Genomic DNA, 25,303 nt, shown 5'->3' with positions numbered 1-25,303 from the left:
TCAATATAGTATTACTCAATTAATAATAGCAATAACAATGATAACTTAAATTTACCAACAATTTAGCATGTGCTAGGTTCTGTACTGAAAATGTCCTACACATTTCATTTAATTTTTGGTGCAGTTCCTTGAGGCATAGTAACTAAGAGACACTTATATATATATTGTTTGAAGTTGGTGGTATGGTTGTTTTATTTTTTCTTTGATTGATTGATTCATGCAACATATGTTTATTGAAGGCATAAAATTTGCCAAGTGAAGTCTTTTGCAGTAGGGAACCCAGCAGTGATCAGTTCGATATCATCGGGCCCATGTTGTGGCATAGCAGGTTAAGTTGCTGCCTGCAGTGCTGGCATCCCATATGAATATTGCTTTGAGTCCAGGCTGCTCCCCTTCTGATCCAACTCCCTGCTGATGTGCATGAGAAAGCATCAGAAGATGGCCACTGTCACTCATGTGGGAGACCCAGATGGAATTTCAGGCTCCTGGCTGCGGCCTAACCCATCCCCAGCCATTGTGGCCATTTGGGGAATAAACCAGTGGATGGAAGAACTCTTTCCATATCTCTCTATGTCTCTGTAACTCTGCCTTTCAAATAAATAAGTCTTTAGAAAAAATGAAGAATAATCTGGTATCATGGAATTTATATTTTGTGAACAAAAACAATGAGCAAATTAAATAATAGTATTTCAAATAGTAAGTGCTATGAATAATGATCTGAGGAAGGGAATAGGTAGTAATTGGGATGAGAGAATGAGAGGGAGGCTTTTTAAGGATCTGAGAAGGAATTTCTTGAGGTTGTGACCAAGGTATCATTAAAATCAGTGATGAAAGATTCTGGGGGTATAATGGCTCAACTGAGCAAACATCAAGTATGGAACAAGCTTGTTGAGAGGATAAAAAGAATAGCTGGAGTAGGGGCTGACACCATGGCCAGTAGGTTAATCCTCTGCCTGCGGTACAGGCATCCCATATGGGCACCGGTTCTAGTCCTGCCTCTTCCAGTCCAGTTCTCTGCTGTGGCCTGGGAAAGCAGTAGAAGATGGCCCAAGTCTTTGGGCCCCTGAAACCACACGGGAGACCAGGAAGAAAAACCTGGCTCCTGGTTTTGGATCGGCACAGCTCCAGCTGTTGTGGCCATTTGGGGAATAAACCAATGTGGACGGAAGACCTTTCTCTATGTCTCGCCCTCTCACTGTCTGTAACTCTACCTCTCAAATAAATAAATAAAATATTTTTTTAAAAAAACCAATATAATGAATCAGGACAGGGTAGGGAAAAATTGTAGTAGACATGGTCATATTACTAAGTAGGTCATGATCGGGATTTTAGATTTTATTCTGAGTGGCCATAGACTTTAATCATTGAAATGATTGCGATTCTTGAAACTTCACTCTAGTTCCCTTGTTGAGAACAGACTGTGGGGTAGCAAGAATGGGAGCAGTATTGCTGCTTATACTATGCTAGGAGAGTGGAGATGGTGAAGAGTAGTTAAATACGGCATGTTGTTTAGTGTGATTTCTGAAAAAAACATGTTGATGGATTCTTTCAGGCCCAAGAATGATTTTGGTCTGAGCCATTAAAGGTGGTTGGTTGCCCAGTGTAGGATTGGGCTCATTGTTTGGAGAATGAAGTAATATAAAGAAGATGGTAAAGAATTTTCATTCATGGAATGGTGATATTAAAATTTATTTTCGTTTCCTTTTGACAAAACTTTGCTTCTGATTTGATTCCTTAGGAGGACTTCTACATTTCTTCTTTGGATTCTCTTCCACTCTTACTTCTAAACAAAATCTTTTTGTAAAAATGACAAAAAGTTGGATTGACATGTATTTTTTAAGTATGATATCAACACAAGGCCAGTGGGATGGGAGGAGAAACTCACCCTACCTCAAATGGACATGCATTTTTCTTCTCCAACTCAGTGTCTTCTGATTTTTGTAATACAAATTTCAGAACTTAGGAACCAGTGTAGGATATTTGCATTGCTGCTGATAAATGACTTCTGGTGCCCAGCTGATTTTTACCATTAAGCTAGACTGACTGTCATAAAGGTACAGAGACTGATGCTCAAGAAACACTTCCTGTTCTGATGTCACTTTTAACTACTGTGTTCCATGTTTCACCTCCTAGACCATTTTTAAAGGGTGTTTACATTACAATGAACTCTGTTATTTCTGTGTTTTCGGGTAGATAAAAGGATTTATGTATATCAGGTATTCTATACTGCTTTAAAGAAAGGAATACACGTGTTCTTATTGTTCAAAAACAAGGAATCATAGAAATAGAAAACCCTTTTCTTTCTTTATCTGGAATGCAGGTAGACAGAAGCAGAGATGGAGACAGAGATCTTCCATCCCCGGGTTCACGGACCACCTGCCAACAATAGCCAGGACTGGGCCATGTCAAAGCCAGGAACCTAGAACTTAATCCAGGCTCTGGCATGGGTAGCAGGATCCCAAGTATTTGTGCCTTCACCTGCTGCCTCCAAAGGTACACATTAGCAGGAAGCTAGAACACGGGAAATGGAGCCTGGATTTGAACCCAGGTATCCCAATTGGCATCTTAATCACTGTGCCAAACACCTGCTATGAACACTTTTAAGGAAGAGTTGCTTCCAGTAGTAGCAACTTCAGATGACTACAGAGTTCAGAAAGGTAACATAAATGAGAGAAATGGTAGCTATGGCAAACCAGGGAGAGCTTGCTTTGCCAAAAGCAGATAGCTGCCACTTCACTTCAGCCAATTTCTGCCATGTGGAAATGTGATCAGTAGGTATGCCTGTTGGATTTCCAAAGAAGCTAGAAATCTTTATTGTATGTCTTATTTCTTGATATTTAAATGTTGGCAGCAAATTAAAATTCCCAGTATGAATGTGGTATAACATTCCAAAGCCAAAGAAAATAGTTCTGTGGGCTGCAGACTCCAAATTTGTACCTTATGATCTGGTCTACTTTCCTCATTTACAGATGGAGAAACAGAAACCCAAAGATATAAAATGACTTTCCCAAGCTCACGTAGCAGAACTAGCAGTAGAACCTGGGTCTCTTTTCTCTTTGCATAATGCTTTGTATATTTGAAAAGTTAAATTTTTCTGAAGTCTGAGGAAAGCTGATGTTCATTTGCCTAGAAAAGTGCATGGATAGCCCAGATTTTATATGATTTGGGGGCTTTTACATCCTCTGAAGTCCAGGCCTGAACACCGAGTGAAGAAACCTTGCCTCTGTACCTGCTGGCTCATTTCTTTGAAGTGTGACAGGAATAGTCCCCTGTATTTACATTTTGGCAAAAAAAAAAAAAAAAAAAAAAAAGGGAACAGGCATTTGAAGGGTGAATCCTGGGTCTTCCTCCTTCACTTTCTCCCTTCCTCTCCTCTTTCTTTCCCTCTTTTAATTTTTTTTTGTATATGAAATCGTTATTACGCAGATCACAGGAATACATTTAAGTAAGTCCAAACCCCTCCTACTACTGTTATTTTAAGTCCCACAACAATTTATTTTCTAGTGTTTTACATACATACATATCAGCTGTAGAAAATGTCTTAGGTTATTTTTCAAACTTTCCTGTGTGCCATTTTGCAAGTTGTTTTTTAGAATTCAACAGTTTATCTTGCTTATCCAGGTACATACAGACCTACTTCATTATTTAAAATTTTTATTTATTTTCATATCACTTTAAAGACAGAGTGACACACACAGAGAGAATTCTCCTATCCATTGGTTAACTCCCCAAATGCCTGCAACAGAAGCGGGTGTGCTAGACTGAAGCCAGAATCACAGAACTCAGTCTGGGTCTCTCACGTTGGTGGCATGGATCCAAGTACTTCAGCCATCATCTGCCGCCTCCCAGGATGTGTACCAGCAGAAGGCTGAATTGGAAGGGAAGGAGGTAGAGTTCAAACCAGGTAGTCCAATGGGATGCAGCTGTTCCAACCAGCAGCCTAGCCGCTGCATTAGAAGTCTGTCCCTACTTCATATCTTTTCATTTGCTATGTCCTATTTGAAGCTTAATTCCGGAGTTTATTTAGCCACCCACTGTTGATGAATACTTAGGGTGTTTACAGTTTTTCAGTGTTAAAAACAATGCTGTCATAAATATTTTTGTGCATGCCTCCTTGACACATGTGCTAGCATTTCAAGGGGAACTGAGAAGTGGACTTGCTAGGCATCTGATTTCAGAGCAGCATTTTCATTTTACACTTCATCAGCAACATATGGAAGTCCCTAGTTTCACAAAGCCCCTTAACATTTGCTATTATCAAATTAATTTTTTTCAGTCTGATGGCTCAGAAATAATACTTAATTACAAATAAGTTTGAGCATCATTTGTATCTTTTGTGATATATTTATTAGCCATTTCTTATGTCTGTTGTGTTCATGTATTTCATTGGGATTGCTTTTGGGCTTATATATAATTGACTTTCTCTTACTGACTTGTAGGAATTTGTTGTGTGTTTTTTCATATATTCTTCATACCAGTTTCTTCCCTTGTATATGCTATAAATCTTTTTCATTTAGATCTTTCTGATCCTGGTTTTGCCACCTACTAGGTCTGTGATTTTTGGTGACATCTTTTAACTTCCATGAAGCTGTTTTTCTCTGTTGAATTGTGAGAATACACTACATCTTACCTCTTAGTCACTGTGAAGTGAGTGCAAGTATGAGCTTTGTGATATTTGAACTCTCATTTGAGTGTCATCAGCCATTTTTTCCCCTGAGATATAAAGTGAAAATACACTACTTTTTGGTTTTACCATGAAATGCCAAAGGAGAGCATATGGAGAGTAAAGGAATCTTCAGTGTGTGGCATTTTGTCCTTTCTTTCATTTTAATATGGCTCATCTCTAGGAGCTGGCTTTTGTGAAGCATCTCACACCTCCAAATTGATAGAATTTTGAGGGGTAGGTGTCACAACATTGCATTTGTTTTATTTATTTATTTGAAAAACAAAGAGGGAGAGAAATCTTCCATCCTTTGATTCACCGCACCACCCCCAATACCTGTAATAGCCAGGGCTGGGCCAGGCCCAAAACAGGAGCCAGGAACTCTGTCCAGGTCTGCCATGTTGGTGACAGGGACCAAAGTACATGAGCGTTCATCTGCTGCCTCCCAGGGTGTACATTAGCAGAAAACTGGATAGGAATCAGAATTGCCAGGACTTGATCCCAGGCACTGTGATACAGGATGTCGGCTTACCAAGCGGCAGCTTAACCTGCTGTGCCACAACACCCACCTTGTCTTTTTCTTCTGTGATCTCTTGGGAGAGGGAAGAAGCAGATAAGTAAGCCATGCTCACAATAAACTATTATGTTCTTGGAATGCATTAGGTGGGGTGGCAATGGAAAATCTTGCTTTTTTTTGTGGGGGGGGTGCAATTATCCAAAATTATAATATATTTTTTTAAACTTTTATTTAATGAATATAAATTTCCAATGTACAGCTTATGGATTACAATGGCTTCCCCCTCCCATAACTTCCCTCCCACCCGCAACCCTCCCCTCTCCCGCTCCCTCTCCCCTTCCATTTGCATCAAGATTCATTTTCAATTCTCTTTATATACAGAAGATCAATTTAGTATACATTAAGTAAAATTTCAACAGTTTGCACCCACATAGAAACACACAGTGAAACATACTGTTTGAGTACTAGTTATAGCATTAAATCAAAATGTACAGCACATTAGCCGGCGCCGCGGCTCACTAGGCTAATCCTCCGCCTTGCGGCGCCGGCACACCGGGTTCTAGTCCCGGTCGGGGCACCGATCCTGTCCTGGTTGCCCCTCTTCCAGGCCAGCTCTCTGCTGTGGCCAGGGAGTGCAGTTGAGGATGGCCCAAGTGCTTGGGCCCTGCACCCCATGGGAGACCAGGAGAAGCACCTGGCTCCTGCCATCGGATCAGCGCTGTGCGCCGGCCGCAGTGCGCCTACCGCAGCGGCTATTGGAGGGTGAACCAACGGCAAAAGGAAGACCTTTCTCTCTGTCTCTCTCTCACTGTCCACTCTGCCTGTCAAAAATAAAAAAAAAAAAATGTACAGCACATTAAGGACAGAGATCCCACATGAGGAGCAAGTGCACAGTGACTCCTGTTGTTGACCCAACAAATTGACACTCTAGTTCATGGCGCCAGTAACCACCCTAGGCTGTCGTCATGAGTTGCCAAGGCTATGGAAGCCTTCCAAGTTCGCCAACTCTGATCATATTTAGACAAAGTCATAAAAGACAGGGTGAGGATAGTAACCAATGATCCTAAGAGTGGCATTAACCAGGTCTGAACAATTATACAGCATTAAGTGGGGAAGAGGACCATCAGTACACACAGGTTGGGAGTAGAGCCATTGGAGGTAGAGTAGAGATTATGATTACGAAGGAATGAGGCCCAAGTGCGCTGGACAGGGTCTAGAACAAAGGACAGAGTCATTATTAGAGGAGCTAAGAAAGGTGCTGTCTAAGCTACAATTAAGTTTTCTGATTGAGAGGCAAATAGAACCTGATAGAAGGGGCTTGATAATAATCTGTTGGGCTTTAGACCTTGTAAGTTAAGAGGCCCAGACCTATCTATCTCTTCACATGGGGTACATCCTAAGGGAGGTGTGAACCTCCTAGGGGAAGGCACTCTGTTGACTTTCATTACTTGGCTGGCCTGGGAGGAGAGCTGGCCAGGTAAAGGCAGGGGGCATCTCTAACAAGAAATTTACAGTTCTGCCTGCAATATTGCTGACCCTACTTGGCCGTCCCCTCAGCTGCAGTGGTCACTTTGGAAGTTGGGCTGAGTGAAGGGCTTTTCAGCTTAGAGCCAATAGGATCTGTGGCTCTGACCTGGGCATCCTTCGACTCCAGGGCAGATCCATTTCCAGTGATCCAACTCTTGGCAGAGCTGCCAGGGCTCTTCACAAGCTGACTTCTGCTGAAGCCCAGGCTTACCACATTGAAAGCCACTGCAGTGGACTGGCCTGTTGGGTCTCCTTGAGGGCAGATCACTGTACAGATCAGCCATTAATAGGCCTGCCACCCATTGCTTCTGATGCCTAGCTTTCTTTTCCTCCTGGTTTTTGTTAAAGCAGACCAGAGGATGCAAGTCAAGGGAGTGCCCATGTCCCATCTCTAATCTTCGGTGGCCTGAACTACAAGTCTGTAGTCACAGGCATGTTCTGTAGTAGTTTTTCTAAGGTAGACAATGCCCATGAGGAAAATTATATTCTCACTTTAAAACTTTCCCTTTTGTCTGAAAGGGAGGTTTTTTCTACTTACTGTTTACTTTGCTGATGGCGAAGTGAATCTAGCTATGAGATTATTATTTAAGTTCTTATTTTGGCTATGCTATTACAGAAAAATGTTAGCCATCTCTTTTATAAGGTCTAAAGATTAAATTGAAGATTCCATCATAATAGAATTAGTTTCCTACCTTGAGGAGAATAGAGAAATGAAAGAACAAGTTGGGCTTAGAGTAGAGAAATGAGGGAGCAAGTCCTAGATCGCTTGCTGACACTAGCAATATTACATGAATACTTAGCAAACAGTTTCAACCATTAGATAAAAACTTAAGAAAACATTTACCAGAAGGTCCAGTGCCTTCTATAAATTTTAAGAATCATGTATTTGTAATATCTAACATGGTGTAGTTTGTTTAACCAGTAAACTTAACACAACCATATAAAATGTTTTTAGTTTCTTTCTACCAACACGTTTAAAACATATGATACACAGATTCAGGTCACACAAATTAAAATGTATCTTTGATTAATTTTAGCAGCTTAAATTTATGGACAATCTTATCTATAAGCCAATTAAAATAAAATTCTTAATAAAATTTTCCTATGTGGACATACAATATGTACACACATATAATATAGCATAATAGACCAATATAGCAATTTTAATAATAGCTTTTAAAATCTTTAACTCTTTTTGTAGATTGCCAATTGATTTGAATTGCTTTTTGTTTTTAGTAACCTCAGTTAACCATACTTTCTCTCAGTTGGTACTGTCAATACATTATTGGCTTCATCTGTTTACAGAGCCATCCCAAAGTACTGAATACAATAGAAGTGGCTGGAAAAAGTCCATAGGAACCTATAGGAGGACAGCTAAACACAGAACCAACAACACTTTAGTTTTATGAGCAGCAAATCATATATAACTGTGGGTGACAAAAGACTTTAAGTTGCCATGTTTAAAATTATAAACTCATCAACCAACAAGAGGCACTTGCTTACTTCACAGTAGTTTTGAAAGCACCTGTAGGATTTTACAAGTATTTAACTCTTTAGGCCTCTGGGGCTTTCTCATTAATATAACTATCATGTCTAGTAACACAAGATCATTAGACTTTTTAATTCTCAAACATTTGTATTAATAGCATTTTCCATTATAGAAACTTAAAATTTAGTACCACGTCACATCTTGACAGTACTTCTAATATAATCCAAATAGCCTGATTAGTTGGTGTCTCTATAAGATGAAAGACATAGGTCCTTTGATTTTTTCAGTTGGGCCCAAACTGGAAAAACCAAAGTCCAAGATTTACTGGAAATGTTAGAGTGCAGATTGTTTGAAACTTTGATTTTTTGAATGCCTGTCAAGAATGCCAAGAAGGCTCAAAATCCAAAATATCTGGTTGAAATAAGATTCCTTAAAATCATAACATAACATAGACCAAATTTGATCATTGTTACAAGGTGATTATTCAAATTTTTGAAAATAAGCACATATCTAAATAACCCATAGCTCTTAATAAAAATTCAGCTGTTTTTGAACAATTAGAATTTAACAGACATCAAGAGAACATAATAGATTACTTTAACCCATTGCTTTAACAGAGCATCAGAGTTTAATTCTATGTTAAAGAGAAATTGAGCTTCCTGTGATCTTTTGCTGTGAGGTTTCCTTCCTTTACCTTCCTTCTTATTGATGGCCGTGTTTCTGTGTTTCTGTGTGTAGCACATCTTTAAGCATCTTTTGTAGGGCTGGACGAGTGGCAACAAATTCTTTCAATTTCTATTTGCTATGAAAAGTCTTAATTTCACCTTCATTCACAAATGAGAGCTTTGCAGGATATAATATTCTGGGCTGGCAGTTTTTCTCTCTTAGTACCTGGGCTATGTCTCGCCATTCCTTTCTAGCCTGTAGGGTTTCTGATGAGAAGTCAGCTGTGAGTCTAATTGGAGATCCTCTGAGAGTAATCTGACGTTTCTCTCTTGCACATTTTAGAATCTTTTATGTTTCACTGTGGTGAGTTTGATTACAACATGTCGTGGTGAGGATCTCTTTTGGTCATGTTTATTAGGGGTTCTATAAGCTTCCTGTACTAAGATGCCTCTGTCCTTCTCCAAACCTGGGAAATTTTCTGCTAGTATCTCACTGAAAATGCCTTCTAATCCTTTCTCCCTCTCCATGCCTTCAGGAACTCCTAGAACCCGAATGTTGGGTTTTTTAATAGTATCCTGTAGATTCCCAACAATATTTTTTAGATTTCTACTTTCCTCTTCTTTTCTTTGGTTTGCCTGTTTCCTTTCCTGTTCTCTGTGTTCTAAGTCTGATATTCTCTCTTCTGCTTCACCCATTCTGTTTTTAAGGCTCTCTAATGTGTTTGTCATTTGATCTGTTGAATTCTTCATTTCATTAGGATTTCTCGTCACTATCACAGTTTCTTGTTCTACTAGTTGTTTCATTTCATTTTGATTCCTCCTTAATATTTCATTTTCACGAGAGAGATTTTCTATCCTGTCCATTAAGGATTTCTGTAGTTCAAGAATTTGTTTTTGAGAACTTCTTAATGTTCTTATAAATTTTTTGAGATCTGCTTCTTGCTTTTTCACTAGTCACAGTGCAAGGATTAACATAGAATCTGGTCATTTATGGAACCAAATGTCCACAAGGTTAGAATTAGTCTTCTTTTTGTTCTGGTCCTAGTCCACTTCTTAGTTAGAACACAGATTTCAGAAGTAGTTATTCTGTTCTGTCAGGGGGGCATACAAGGGTTTGATCTGTGCTGGTTGTCATTTTTGTTTTTATTTTGTTTACTTATATGAGAAACAGAGACAGTGAGCTCCCTTCTACTGGTTCACTTCCTAGATGCTGTCAATGGCTAGGGCTAGACCAGGGCTAAAGCCAGGAACTGGGAACTCAATTCTGGTCTCCGATGTTTGTGACAGAAACTAAATCACTTGAAGCATCACTGCTGCCTCCTAGGGTCTGTCTGAGCAGGAGGGTGGACTCGGGAACAGGAGGTAGAAATTGAACCCAGGCACTTTGATGTGGGATGCAAGCTTCTGAACCACTAGGCCTGCTGCTTACATTTACTAGTGACTTCCTGCAGCAAACACATAATTAACAGAAACACGATACTTTCCTATGGTTTGAGGATGCTCAGATACCATCCTTAGACCCTGATAACCCTGTGTCCCTGCCCTGTGCTCCATGTTTTTGAAGGTCCCACCTTTGATATTGCCCATCTGCTTCTACACTACTCTAAGTACCTAGGACCAAAAAATTACCTGACAGAATACCTGACTCTTACCCTCAGGCATATAGAACTTCTTACTGAATCCGTGCACCCAAAGGTAGATCAGACCATTGGACCCAACCCCTATTATATATATCCCTGGATCCTAGGTAGGGTCAAGGGGCAATTGTTTCAGAAGGGTGTTCTGAGTTTAGCCATATAGTTGGAACACCTGTGCACAGGGCCACTTGGGATTCAGGGAGGGACCAGGGATTAGGAAAAACCGGGGTGGAATGGGGTAGATTGGAGGCTACCATCCTCCATTTGGACCCTTGCCCAGCTATGCAGCTGTCAGGGTCAGGTCTGCCCAGAGGAGCCTCTCCCTTCTGACCAAGTACTTATTTTATGAGTTGTAAAAAAGGCGGTTGGGAAGTGTTTTCTTCACCTTTCACTTAGAGGCTGAGTATAGCAAGCTCAACATGCGCGCAATTAATCTTTGAGAATAATTCTCAGAGAGTGACCTGGGGAGGTGGAATGGGTGAATTTCCTGACAGGAGGCCCTTTTCATGTGCCTCTTTCTCCCCTGGGTTAGGCAATGCTGCTGCTGGTTGTGAAAAGCAGGAAGAATTCTGCTGACACACTGCACTTTATGAAAGAAGGCTAAGGGTTCCCTTATCTTTCCACGCAAGACACATCTGCCTGCAAACAGGCTGTCTGCTTTTTAGGGATTCCTTCGTCTTTTTGTTTCTTTTCTGAAGGTTTTAAGGCACAATCTGGTGCATTCCTTTTTGTTCTCTAGAGTCAGAGGAAATGTCATAATACATCAGAGCTCTTGCTGAAGAGCTTAACATGGGCTCTGGCAGCTGAGATATGGCGGGAGAAAGCTTTCCAGGGACAAGTGACCTGCTTGTTTGACCAATGAGAAACAGGTTAAAGGAATGATATCACTAGGCAGGCTTTATTGTCTGTCCATCCTGTAAAAGCAGGATTCTGTTTGGCAGCTTAACCCTTTTTAGGCACTTCATGTCTCATCCACTTCCTGGTATGTGTTTCTTCTAGATTCCTTTTCCCAGTTGTGAGCTGTGGGGTCTTACTAAGAATTTTCTGTTTGGGGGAATTGAAATTAGTCCTACACATTTGGAAAATGTCACTGATAATGAGGGAAATTTTGGGTAAGAGATTATTTGTAAAATGTTTGTTTATTCTTGTGCTTTTTTTTTTAAATTGTACTTTGTTATTGTTTCCTCCATGAAAGCAACAGTCTATTAGTTCTTTATTCTATTTCCTCAGTGGTAAAATGAGTGGTCTTATCCCATAAGTTGTTGAAATAAGAAAATAATTCTTTTCATTTTAGATTATAATACACACATGTATTATTTAGGACATTTATGTATTCAGAGGATTTGTTCATTTATTCACAGGGCTTTTTTTTAAGGATTTATTTTATTTATTTGAAAGACAGAGTTACAGAGAGAGGTAGAACCAGAGAGAGACAGAGAGGTCTTCCATCCATTGGTTGGAAGCTATCCCCAGATAGCCACAACAGCAGGAACTGCGCCGATCCAAAGCCAGGAGCATCTTCCAGGTCTCCCGCACAGGTGCAGGGGCCAAAGGACTTGGGCCATCTTCTACTGCTTACTGAGCTGGATCGAAAGTGGAGCAGCTGGGTCTTAAACCAGTGCCCCCATGGGATGCTGGCACTGCAGGCGGTGGCTTTACCCACTACACTACAGCACCAGCCCTCTCATTGTGATTTTGATTTGCATTTCCCTGATGGCTAGTGATCCTGAACCGATGCAGGGGCCTAAGGACTTGGGTTATATTCTACTGCTTTCCCAGGCCATAGCAGAGAGCTGGATAGGAAATGGAGCAGCCAGGACTCAAACCGGCACCCACATGGAATGTGGGCGCTGCAGGCTGCAGCTTTAACCCGCTGCGCCAAAAGCACCTGCCCCTCATATAGGACTTTCATAGCTGAACGATTGTGTGCTCATTAATTTGTTCAGTAGACTTTATGCAGCACCTTCTTGATTCTGGACACATGGGATACAGAGATATAAAAGATGCAATTCTTGATTTAACATAATGAGGAAGATAGAGAATAATGATACTAAAACTGTTTCATACTTGTGGTTACTATATACCAGGCCCAGTTCTAAGCACTTTGATATATATATATATAAACTCACAACCCTCTGAAATGGGTACTACTGTTATTAGCTGCATTTTCTAAATAAAGAAATTGAGCCACAGAGGGGTCAGATAATCTTGCCTAAGGTCATAGAACTTATGGTAGAGTTGGGATTTTAATTTAGGCAGAGGGTTCCAGAGTCTGTGCCCTAAATCTGTGCTGACCAGCGTAGTAGTAACTAAGCCATGTGGCTTTGGAAGGGCTTGAAATGTGGCTAGTCCAAATTAAAATGGACTTTAAAAATGTAAACAAAACACAACACATAATCCCCCATTAGATTTCAGAGATTTAGTATGAGAAAGCCTTTATTTAAAAAACTCATCTTGGGGGCCGGCACTGTGGCATAGTGGATAAAGCCGCTGCCTGTGATACTGGCACTCCATATGGGCGCCGGTTCGAGTCCTGGCTGCTCTACTTCCGATCCAGCTCTCTGCTATGGCCTGGGAAAGTAGTAGAAAATGACCCAAGTCCTTGGATCTCTACACCCGCGTGGGAGACCCAGAAGAAGCTCCAGGCTCCTGGCTTCGGATCAGCACAGTCCTAGCCGCTGCGGCCATCTGGGGAGTGAACCAGCGATGAAAGACCTCTCTTTCTTTCTCTCTCTTTCTCTCTCTCTCACCCTCTCTCTCTCTCTTTCTCTCTCTTTCTCTCTCCCTCTGCCTCTCTGTAACTCTGCCTTTCAAATAAGTAAATCTTTAAAAAAAATTCTCATGCTAACATTGCATATTGTGGTGGTCATATTTTGGATATAATGATATAAGTAAAATTATTAAAATTAATTTCACTTCTTGTGGCTAGTAGAAAACTTAAAATTGCTTATAGGGCTTGCATTTGGAAGCTTATATTACATTTCTTTAATTTCTGGATTGTGCAGTGTCATATTGCAGTAATAATGACGATAATAGCAGGTGACATTTTTGAACACTATGCGCCAAAAATGCTTTTTTAATTAAGCCTATTTCAAAATATTTCTGTTCATTAATAATCTTTATTTTATAGAAGAAAAAGAAGGCTTTGAAAAGTTCAGTAATTTGCCTTAGATCAGTCAGCTACTTAATGGCAGACCTCAAATTTGGTACTTTGTATAGCTGCTTCAAGAAGTCTGGGCTCTTCTTAAAAAAAAACAAAAAACGTGCACTTATTGTGTAACTGTGTTTCCAGTTAAAACTTATGTTATTCTCTTTAAGTTATGTAAGAATATTTAATATTGTGTACTTCTGTATCTGACACATAAGGGTTCAAAATTAAAAAAAAAAAATCACTCAGCCAAAAGATGAAAATCTCTTTTGCAAAGCCTCAGCTCTTAATAAACACCAGCACAGTTGAACTTGAAATGAAGGAGTGAATCAGCCTGTATTAATTGCATTTAATTTTCATTCCAATAGTTCTCTCAGATCACTAGGCAATGTATATCCTCACCTTCTTTGTCCATAGAAAAAGGAGGAGAGGCAGTGTAGCTCTACTTAGCCATCCAGTTCTCTTGACTGATAAAAATGTCTTTCTACGTCATTGGCTTCAGAAATGCTGTATTTGAGAGAGCATCAAAATGTTGTCTGTTGACCCCTGATTTTCCTTTCTTCTAGAGCAAAGACTCAGGCGGATTGAAGGCGGCTATGATAGAGTTGGTGGAAAGGTTAAAGTTCAAGAGCTCAGACCCTAAAGTAAGTATTTTGGAATTGATGAGTGTTGGGATCCCAAGAATTTTATTCTGCTTCAGCTATGTGTAAAGGTTGTTAATGATCTTGTTTCTGAACACTGAAATAAGATCTAATTAAGCTTGCCCATCAAAATATATGTTCTAATATGCCAGAGGTAAGTCATCTATTTTTTCCCTTTATTTTATGACTTACAATACATGATCATTAATTGTTTTCCCTCAACTGCCGAGATGTGCATTTTTAATCTTCCTTTATTGGACCTTTGAGACTTCTGTCCTTTCTGTCCATTAAACCCAGCCAAAGGCATCTGAGATACTGATCAGCTTAATGCTGAGGACTGGAACAGGAACCAGCCCCATTCAGTTGGTATTCAGTACTAGCATCTTATTTCTCCCCCACTTCAGGACAGCTGCCACTGAGAATGCTTTTGTCCTCGTGACCTGGAGTCTAGTCTGGGAAATGATTTTTTTTTTAACTTTTATTTAATGCATATAAATTTCCAAAGTACAGCTTATGGATTACAATGGCTTCGCCCCCCCCCCCATAACTTCCCTCCCACCCACAACCCTCCCCTTCCTGCTCCCTCTCCCCTTCCATTCACATCAAGATTCATTTTCAATTCTCTTTATATACACAAGATCAGTTTAGTATATATTAAGTAAAGATTTCAACAGTTTGCACCCACACAGAAACATAAAGTGTAAAATACTGTTTGAGTACTAGTTATAGTGTTAAATCACAATGTACAGCACATTAAGGACAGAGATCCTACATGAGGAGTAAGTGCACAGTGACTCCTGTTGTTGACTTAACAAATTGACACTCTTGTTTATGGCATCAGTAATCACCCTAGGCTCTTATCATGAGTTGCCAAGGCTATGGAAGCCTTTTGAGTTCGCCGACTTCGATCTTATTTAGACAAGGTCATAGTCAAAGTGGAGGTTCATCCTCCAATCAGAGAAAGGTACCTCCTTCTTTGATGACCTGTTCTTTCCACTGGGATCTCACTCACAGAGATCTTTCATTTAGGTCATTTCTTTTTTTTTTTTTGCCAGAGTGTCTTGGCTTTCCATGCCTGAAATACTCTCATGGGCTTTTCAGCCGGATCCGAATGCCTTAAGGGCTGATTCTGAGGCCAGAGTGCTATTTAGGACATCTGCCATTCTAAGAGTCTGCTGTGTATCTTGCTTCCCATGTTGGATCGTTCTCTCCCTTTTTTGTTCTATTGGTTAGTATTAGCAGACACTAGTCTTGTTTATCTGATCCCTTTGACTCTTAGTCCTATCATTATGATCAATTGTGAACTGAAATTGATCACTTTAACTAGTAAGATGGCATTGGTACATGCCACCTTGATGGGATTGAATTGGAATCCCCTGGTATGTTTCTAACTCTACCGTTTGGGGCAAGTCATCTTGAGCATGTCCCAAATTGTATATCTCTTCCCTCTCTTATTCCCACTCTTATATTTAACAGGGAGCACTTTTCAGTTAAGTTTCAACACTTAAGAATAACTGTGTATTAATTACAGAATTAAACCAATAGTATTAAGTAGAACAGACAAAAAAAAATACTAGGAGGGATAACGTATTAAGTTGTTCATCAACAGTCAGGGCAAGGGCTGAACAAGTCACTGTTTCTCATAGTGTCCATTTCACTTTAACAGGTTTCCTTTTTGGTGTTCGGTTAGTTGTCACCGATCAGGGAGAACATATGATATTTGTCCCTTTGGGGCTGGCTTATTTCACTCAGCATAATGTTTTCCAGATTCCTCCATTTTGTTGCAAATGACCAGATTTCATTGTTTTTGACTGCTGTATAGTATTCTATAGAGTACATATCCCATAATTTCTTTATCCAGTTTACTGTTGATGGGTATTTAGGTTGATTCCAGATCTTAGCTATTGTGAATTGAGCTGCAATAAACATTAAGGTGCAGACCGTTTTTTTGTTTCCCAATTTAATTTTCTTTGGGTGAATTCCAAGGAGTGGCATGGCTGGGTTGAATGGTAGGGTTATATTCAGGTTTCTGAGGAATCTACAGACTGACTTCCCTAGTGGCTTAACCAGTTTGCATTCCCACCAACAGTGGGTTAGTGTCCCTTTTTCCCCACATCCTCTCCAGCATCTGTTGGTGGATTTCTGAATGTGAGCCATTCTCACTGGGGTGAGGTGAAACCTCATTGTGGTTTTGATTTGCATTTCCCTGATTGCTAATGATCTTGAACATTTTTTCATGTGCCTGTTGGCCATTTGGATTTCCTCTTTTGAAAAATGTCTATTGAGGTCCTTGGCCCATCTCTTAAGTGGGTTGTTTGTTTTGTTGTTGTGGAGTTTCTTGATCTCTTTGTAGATTCTGGTTATTAATCCTTTATCTGTAGCATAGTTTGCAAATATTTTTTCCCATTCTGTCAGTTGCCTCCTCACTCTCCTGACTGTTTCTTTTGAAGTACAGAAACTTCTCAATGTGATGCAATCCCAATAGTTAATTTTGGCTTTGACTGCCTGAGCGTCCAGGGTCTTTTCCAGGAAGTCTTTGCCAGTGCCAATATCTTGCAGGATTTCTCCAATGTTCTCTAATAATTTGATGGTGTCGGGTCGTAGATTTAGGTCTTTAATCCATGTTGAGTGGATTTTTGTGTAAGGTGTAAGGTAGGGGTCTTGCTTCATGGTTCTGCACGTGGAAATCCAGTTTTCCCAGCACCATTTATTGAATAGACTGTCCTTGTTCCAGGAATTGGTTTTAGTTCCTTGATCAAATATAAGTTGGTGGGGGCGGAGCCAAGATGGTGGATAGTGAGGACGTGTGCCTTAGTTTGGGAAAATAAACTTTCGTAAAAGTGGAATTACTGTAGCCTCAGGAAAAGACTCAAGAAAAAAACTGCAGAGGAAACGCTTCCGGATCTTGTGGATGAGACACAGAGGACTTACAGGGAACCCACCGCGTGGAAAACCAACCGAGACGAGCCGAGCGGCAGCGGCGGGAGAGGAGCCAGAGCCACAGAATCTCGCCAGCGCGGGAACGGAGGAGGGTAAGACAAAGACCTGAGAAGTCCAAGACATTGGGGGGAGGGGGAACAGAGGCCTCTCCCTTCACTCACCAAGGAAAACAAAGAGCACCGCGATTTTACATATGTAAAGCTCAGCCAAACTCAGTATCTTTAGCGAAACTGGAGAACACATTGAGGGCTGCATAAACTCTGTGTATGGTCCCAGGGGTAGATCAAACGAATACTCACAGAGGCCAGATTTCAACTACCCTCAACTCCACTCCCAACTGAGTCAAAAAAAAAAAAAAGAGAGAGAGAGAGAGAGCGAGCCAGCAAGGAGCAAGTAATCTGGGAGAGTCGCTCTTTACACAGCCTTAAACCTCAAGAAACAAGCATAGCTCTCTGGCCACACCCATCACAGCCCCTAAGGCTCCAACAAAGCAGACAGCTCACTTAGAGGCATAGTATAACGAGAGAAAAAAACAAAAACAAAAACACCACAAATTATCTCTAACATGCCAAGCAAGAAACATAGAAGCGGAGGTACCAAGAACAAGGAAGGCACTATGACGCCCCCAAGTGAACAAGACACGCCAATGCAAGATTATGAAGATGAAGACATAGAGGAAATGCAAGAAGCAGATTTCAAAAAATTGGTAAGAACATTAAGAAGTTCTCAAAAACAAATTCTTGAACTACAGAAATCCTTAATGGACAAGATAGAAAATCTCTCCCGTGAAAATGAAATATTAAGGAGGAATCAAAATGAAATGAAAAAACTAGTGGAACAGTAAACTGCGATAGTGACAAAAAACCACAATGAAATGAAGAACACAATAGATCAAATGGCAAACACATTAGAGAGCCTTAAAAACAGAATGGGTGAAGCAGAAGAGAGAATATCGGAATTAGAAGACAGAGAACAGGAAAGGAAACAGTCAAATCAAAGAAAAGAAGAAGAAATCAGAAATCTAAAAAATACTGTCAGGAATCTACAGGATACTATTAAAAAACCCAACATTCGGGTTCTAGGAGTTCCTGAAGGCATGGAAAGGGAGAAAGGATTAGAAGGCCTTTTTAGTGAGATACTAGCAGAAAATTTCCCAAGTTTGGAGAAGGACAGAGACATCCTAGTACAGGAAGCTCAGAGAACCCCTAATAAACATGATCAAAAGAGATCCTCACCACGACACCACAGTGAAACACAAAGAAAAGATCCTAAAATGTGCAAGAGAGAAACGCCAGATTACTCTCAGAGGATCTCCAATTAGACTTACAGCTGATTTCTCATCAGAAACCCTACAAGCCAGGAGAGAATGGCGAGATATAGCCCAGGTACTAAGAGAGAAAAACTGCCAGCCCAGAATATTATATCCTGCAAAGCTCTCATTTGTGAATGAAGGTGAAATTAAGACCTTTCACAGCAAACAGAAATTGAAAGAATTTGTCGCCACTCGTCCAGCCCTGCAAAAGATGCTTAAAGATGTGTTACATACAGAAACACAGAAACACGGTAACCAATATGAAAGAAGGTAAAGGAAGGAAACCTCACAGCAAAAGATCACAGGAATCTCAAACCAGATATTAGAAAATATCTTTTGGCAAATGGCAGGGCAAAGTTACTCCTTCTCAATAGTCACATTGAATGTTAATGGCTTGAACTGTCCAGTTAAAAGACACCGATTGGCTGATTGGGTTAAGGAACAAAACCCATCCTTTTGCTGCTTACAAGAAACCCATCTATCCAACAATGATCCATACAAGCTGAGAGTGAAAGACTGGAAAAAGATATACCACGCCAACAGAAATGAAAAGAGAGCGGGCGTAGCCATCTTAATATCGGACAACATAAACTTTACCACAAAAACTGTTAGGAGAGACAAAGAGGGGCACTATATAATGATTAAGGGATCCATTCAACAGGAAGATATAACGATTATCAACGTATATGCACCTAATTACAGGGCACCAGCTTATTTAAAAGACTTGTTAAGGGACTTAAAGGGAGACTTAGACCCCAATACAATAGTACTGGGGGACTTCAATACTCCACTCTCAGAGATAGACAGATCAACAGGACAGAAGATCAACAAGGAGACAGTAGATTTAAATGACACTATAGCCCAAATGGATCTAACAGATATCTACAGAACATTTCATCCTACATCTAAGGACTTTACATTCTTCTCAGCAGTACATGGAACCCTCTCTAGGATTGACCACATACTAGGCCATAAAGCAAGTCTCAGCAAATTCAAAAGAATTAGAATCATACCATGCAGCTTCTCAGACCACAAAGGAATGAAATTGGAAATTGGCAACTCAGGAATCCCTAGAGCACGTGCAAACACATGGAGATTGAACAACATGCTCCTGAATGAACAATGGGTCATAGAAGAAATTAAAAGAGAAATCAAAAATTTTCTGGAAGTAAATGAGGATAACAGCACAACATACCAAAACCTATGGGATAAAACAAAAGCAGTGTTAAGAGGAAAGTTTATATCAATAGGTGCCTACATCAAGAAATTGGAAAGGCACCAAATAGATGAGCTTTCAAGTCATCTCAAGGATCTAGAAAATCTGCAGCAAACCAAACCCAAACCCAGTAGGAGAAGAGAAATAATTAAAATCAGAGAAGAAATCAACAGGATTGAATCCAAAAAAAATTACAAAAAATCAGCCAAACGAGGAGCTGGTTTTTTGAAAAAATAAACAAAATTAACACCCCATTGGCCCAACTAACTAAAAAAAGAAGAGAAAAGACCCAAATCAATAGGATCAGAGATGAAATGGGAAACGTAACAACAGACGCCACAGAAATAAAAAGAATCATCAGAAATTACTACAAGGACTTGTATGCCAGCAAACAGGGAAATCTATCAGAAATGGACAGATTCTTGGACACATACAACCTCCCTAAATTGAGCCAGGAAGACATAGAAAACCTAAACAGACCAATAACTGACACAGAAATTGAAACAGTAATAAAGGCCCTCCCAACAAAGAAAAGCCCAGGGCCAGATGGATTCACTGCTGAGTTCTACCAGATATTTAGAGAAGAACTAACTCCAATTCTTCTCAAACTATTCAGAGCAATCGAAAAAGAGGGAATCCTCCCAAATTCTTTCTATGAAGCCACCATCACCTTAATTCCTAAGCCAGAAAGAGACGCAACATTGAAAGAGAATTACAGACCAATATCCCTGATGAACATAGATGCAAAAATACTCAATAAAATTCTGGCCAATAGCATGCAACAACACATCAGAAAGATCATCCACCCAGACCAAGTGGGATTCATCCCCGGTATGCAGGGATGGTTCAACATTCGCAAAAGAATCAACGTAATACACTACATTAACAGGCTGCAGAAGAAAAACCATATGATTCTCTCAATAGACGCAGAGAAAGCATTTGATAAAATACAACACCCTTTCATGATGAAAACTCTAAGCAAACTGGGTATGGAAGGAACATTCCTTAATACAATCAAAGCAATATATGAAAAACCCACGGCCAACATCCTATTGAATGGGGAAAAGTTGGAAGCATTTCCACTGAAATCTGGTACCAGACAGGGATGCCCTCTCTCACCACTGCTATTCAATATAGTTCTGGAAGTTTTGGCCAGAGCTATTAGGCAAGAAAAAGAAATTAAAGGGATACAAATCGGGAAGGACGAACTCAAACTATCCCTCTTTGCAGATGATATGATTCTTTATTTAGGAGACCCAAAGAACTCTACTAAGAGACTGCTGGAACTCATCGAAGAGTTTGGCAAAGTAGCAGGATATAAAATCAATGCACAAAAATCAACAGCCTTTGTATACACAGGCAATGCCACGGCTGAGGAAGAACTTCTAAAATCAATCCCATTCACAATAGCTACAAAAACAATCAAATACCTTGGAATAAACTTAACCAAAGACGTTAAAGATCTCTACGATGAAAACTACAAAACCTTAGAGAAAGAAATAGAAGAGGATACCAAAAAATGGAGAAATCTTCCATGCTCATGGATTGGAAGAATCAATATCATCAAAATGTCGATTCTCCCAAGAGCAATTTATACATTCAATGCAATACCCATCAAGATCCCGAAGACCTTCTTCTCAGATCTGGAAAAAATGATGCTGAAATTCATATGGAGACACAGAAGACCTCGAATAGCCAAAGCAATCCTGTACAACAAAAAGCCGGAGGCATCACAATACCTGATTTTAGGAGATACTACAGGGCAGTTGTTATCAAAACAGCATGGTACTGGTACAGAAACAGATGGATAGACCAATGGAACAGAATAGAAACACCAGAAATCAATCCAAACATCTACAGCCAACTTATATTTGACCAAAGATCCAAATCTAATCCCTGGAATAAGGACAGTCTATTCAATAAATGGTGCTGGGAAAATTGGATTTCCACATGCAGAAGCTTGAAGCAAGACCCATACCTATCACCTTACACAAAAATTCACTCAACATGGATTAAAGACTTAAATCTACGACCCGAAACCATCAAATTATTAGAGAGCATTGGAGAAACCCTGCAAGATATAGGCATAGGCAAAGACTTCCTGGAAAATACTCCAACAGCACAGGCAGTCAAAACCAAAATTAACATTTGGGATTGCATCAAATTGAGAAGTTTCTGTACTTCAAAAGAAACAGTCAGGAAAGTGAAGAGGCAACCAACAGAATGGGAAAAAATATTCGCAAACTATACTACAGATAAAGGATTGATAACCAGAATCTACAAAGAAATCAAGAAACTCCACAACAACAAAACAAACAACCCACTTAAGAGATGGGCCAAGGACCTCAATAGACATTTTTCGAAAGAGGAAATCCAAATGGCCAACAGACACATGAAAAAATGTTCAAGATCACTAGCAATCAGAGAAATGCAAATCAAAACCACAATGAGGTTCCATCTCACCCCGGTGAGAATGGCTCACATTCAGAAATCTACCAACAACAGATGCTGGAGAGGATGTGGGGAAAAAGGGATACTAACCCACTGTTGGTGGGAATGCAAACTGGTTAAGCCACTATGGAAGTCTGTCTAGAGATTCCTCAGAAACCTGAACATAACCCTACCATACAACCCAGCCATCCCACTCCTTGGAATTTACCCAAAGGAAATTAATTTGGCAAATAAAAAAGCCATCTGCACATTAATGTTTATTGCAGCTCAATTCACAATAGCTAAGACCTGGAACCAACCCAAATGCCCATCAACAGTAGACTGGATAAAGAAATTATGGGACATGTACTCCATAGAATACTATACAGCAGTAAGAAACAACGAAACCCAGTCATTTGCAACAAGATGGAGCAATCTGGAAAACATCATGCTGAGTGAATTAAGCCAGTCCCAAAGAGAAAAATATCATTTGTTTTCCCTGATCGGTGACAACTGAGCGCCAAAGGGGAAACCTGTTAAGTGAAATGGACACTATAAGCAACAATGAACTGATCAGCTCCTGTCCTGACTTTAGATGTACAATGTAATACTTTATCCTTTTTAGTATTTGTTGTTATTGTTGTTGTTCTAGTACTATTGGTTGAACTCAGTAATTAACACACAATTATTCTTAGGTGTTGAAATTTTAACTGAAAAGTGATCCCTGTTAAATCTAAGAGTGGAAAAAGAGAGGGAGGAGATGAACAATTTGGAACATGCTCAATCGGACTGGCCGCAAATGGTGGAGTTAGAAATGTGCCAGGGGATTCCAACACAATTCCATCAAGATGGCATGTATCAATGCCATCGCACTAGTCCAAGTGATCAATTTCAGCTCACAATTGATAGCTCTGATAGGTCTAAGAGTCAAAGAGATCACACAAACAAGACAAGTATCTGCTAATACTAACTGATAGAATCAAAAAGGGAGAGAAAGATCCAACATGGGAAGTGGGATACACAGCAGACTCATAGAATGGCAGATGTCCTAAACAACACTCTGGCCTCAGCCCTCAAGGCATTTAGATCTGGCTGAAGAGCCCATGAGAGTATAGCAGGCATGGAAAGCCAAGATATCATGGAAAAAAAAAAAAAGACCTAAATGAATGATCTCTGTGAGTGAGATCCCAGTGGAAAGAACGGGGCCATCAAAGAAGGAGGTACCCTTCTCCGAAGGGAGGAGAGAACCTCCACTTTGACTATGACCCTATCGGAATAAGATCAAAGTCACCGAACTCTAAAGGCTTCCATAGCCCTGGCAACTCATGACTAGAGCCTAGGGAGATTACTGACGCCATGAACAGGGGTGTCAAATTGTTAAGTCAGCAACAGGAGTCACTGTGTACTTACACCCCATGTGGGATCTGTCCCTAATGTGTCGTCTAAAGCCAAGTGATGCTATGACTGGTACTGAAACAGTATTTTTATACTTTGCGTTTCTGTGTGGGCGCAGACTGATGAGGTCTTTGCTAATTATATACTGAAGTGATCTTCTGTATATAAAGAGAATTGGAAATGAAAAAAAAAAAAACCTGGTGTTAAAATGGAACTGGCATAGAAAATTAATTAAATTGAAAAAAAAATTATGTAGGATCTCTGTCTTTAATGTGCTGTACATTGCTATTTAATGCTATAATTAGTAATCCAATGGTAGTTTTTTCACTTGATGTTGCTATATGGGCAAAATGTTGAAATCTTTACCTAATATATACTAAACTGATCTTCTGTATACAAAGAGAATTGAAAATGAATCTTTACATGAATGGAAGGGGAAAGGGAGCGGGAAAGGGGAGGGTTGCGGGCGGGAGGGAAGTTATGGGAGGGGGGAAGCCATTGTAACCCATAAGCTATACTTTGGAAATTTATATTCATTAAATAAAAGTTTAATAAATAAAAAAAAATGTACAAAAAAAAAAAAACAAATATAAGTTGGCTGTAGATGTTTGGATTGATTTCTGGTGTTTCTATTCTGTTCCATTGGTGTATCCACCTGTTTCTGTACCAGTACCATGCTGTTTTGCTTACAACACTCCTGTAGTATGTCCTGAAATCTGTTATTGTGATGCCTCCGGCTTTGTTTTTGTTGTACAAGATTGCTTTAGCTATTCGAGGTCTCCTGCGTCTCCACATGAATTTCAGCATCATTTTTTCTAGATCTGAGAAGAATGTGTTTGGTATTTTGATTGGTATCGCATTGAATCTATAAATTGCTTCTGGGAGAATGGACATTTTGATGATGTTGATTCTTCCAACCCATGAGCATGGAAGATTTTTCCATTTTTTGGTATCCTCTTCTGTTTCTTTCTTTAAGAATTTGTAATTCTCAACGTAAAGATCTTTAACATCCTTGGTTAAGTTTATTCCAAGGTATTTGATTGTTTTTGTAGCTATTGTGAATGGGATTGATCTTAGAAGTTCTTTCTCAACCATGGCATTGCCTGTGTATACAAAGGCTGTTGATTTTTGTGCATTGATTTTATATCCTGCTACTTTGCCAAACTCTTCTATCTGTTCCAATAGTCTCTTAATAGAGTTCTTTGGATCCCCTAAATAAAGAATCATGTCATCTGCAAAGAGGGATAGTTTGACTTCTTCCTTCCCAATTTGTATCCCTTTAATTTCTTTTCTTTTCTTTTTTTTTTTTTTTTTTTTTTTTTTTGCCTGATGGCTGTGACTAAAACTTCCAGAACTATGTTGAATAGCAGTGGTGAGAGTGGGCATCCCTGTCTGGTACCAGATCTCAGTGGAAATGCTTCCAACTTTTCCCCATTCAATAGGATGCTGGCCATGGGTTTTTCATAAATTGCTTTGATTATATTGAGGAATGTTCCTTCTATACCCATTTTGCTTAGGGTTTTCATCATGAAAGGGTGTTGAATTTTATTGAATGCTTTCTCTGCATCTACCAAGATAATCATATGGTTTTTCTTCTGCAGTTTGTTAATGTGGTGTATCAAATTGATTGATTTGCAAGCATTGAACCATCCCTGCATACCAGGGATAAATCCCAATTGGTCTGGGTGGATGATCTTTCTGATGTGTTGTTGTAGTCTATTGG

At 39.8% G+C, this 25,303-nt stretch overlaps 1 protein-coding gene across 1 annotated transcript in view; it reads left to right on the top strand.

The window, feature by feature from the left end:
• Positions 1-25,303, top strand: part of TRIM44 (tripartite motif containing 44) — a 127,001-nt gene that overhangs the window by 14,167 nt on the left and 87,531 nt on the right. Inside the window, exon 2 of the mRNA XM_062196302.1 lies at positions 14,213-14,290. Within this exon, the coding sequence (XP_062052286.1) occupies positions 14,213-14,290 (78 nt within the window). The remainder of the gene's footprint in view (positions 1-14,212; positions 14,291-25,303) is intronic.

The sequence above is a fragment of the Lepus europaeus genome, chromosome 7 (genome assembly GCF_033115175.1).
Source record: "Lepus europaeus isolate LE1 chromosome 7, mLepTim1.pri, whole genome shotgun sequence".
NCBI classification, from domain to species: Eukaryota; Metazoa; Chordata; class Mammalia; order Lagomorpha; family Leporidae; genus Lepus; species Lepus europaeus.
The sequence above is the reverse complement of the archived record's forward strand: the minus strand, read 5'-3'. Positions and strand labels throughout refer to the sequence as shown.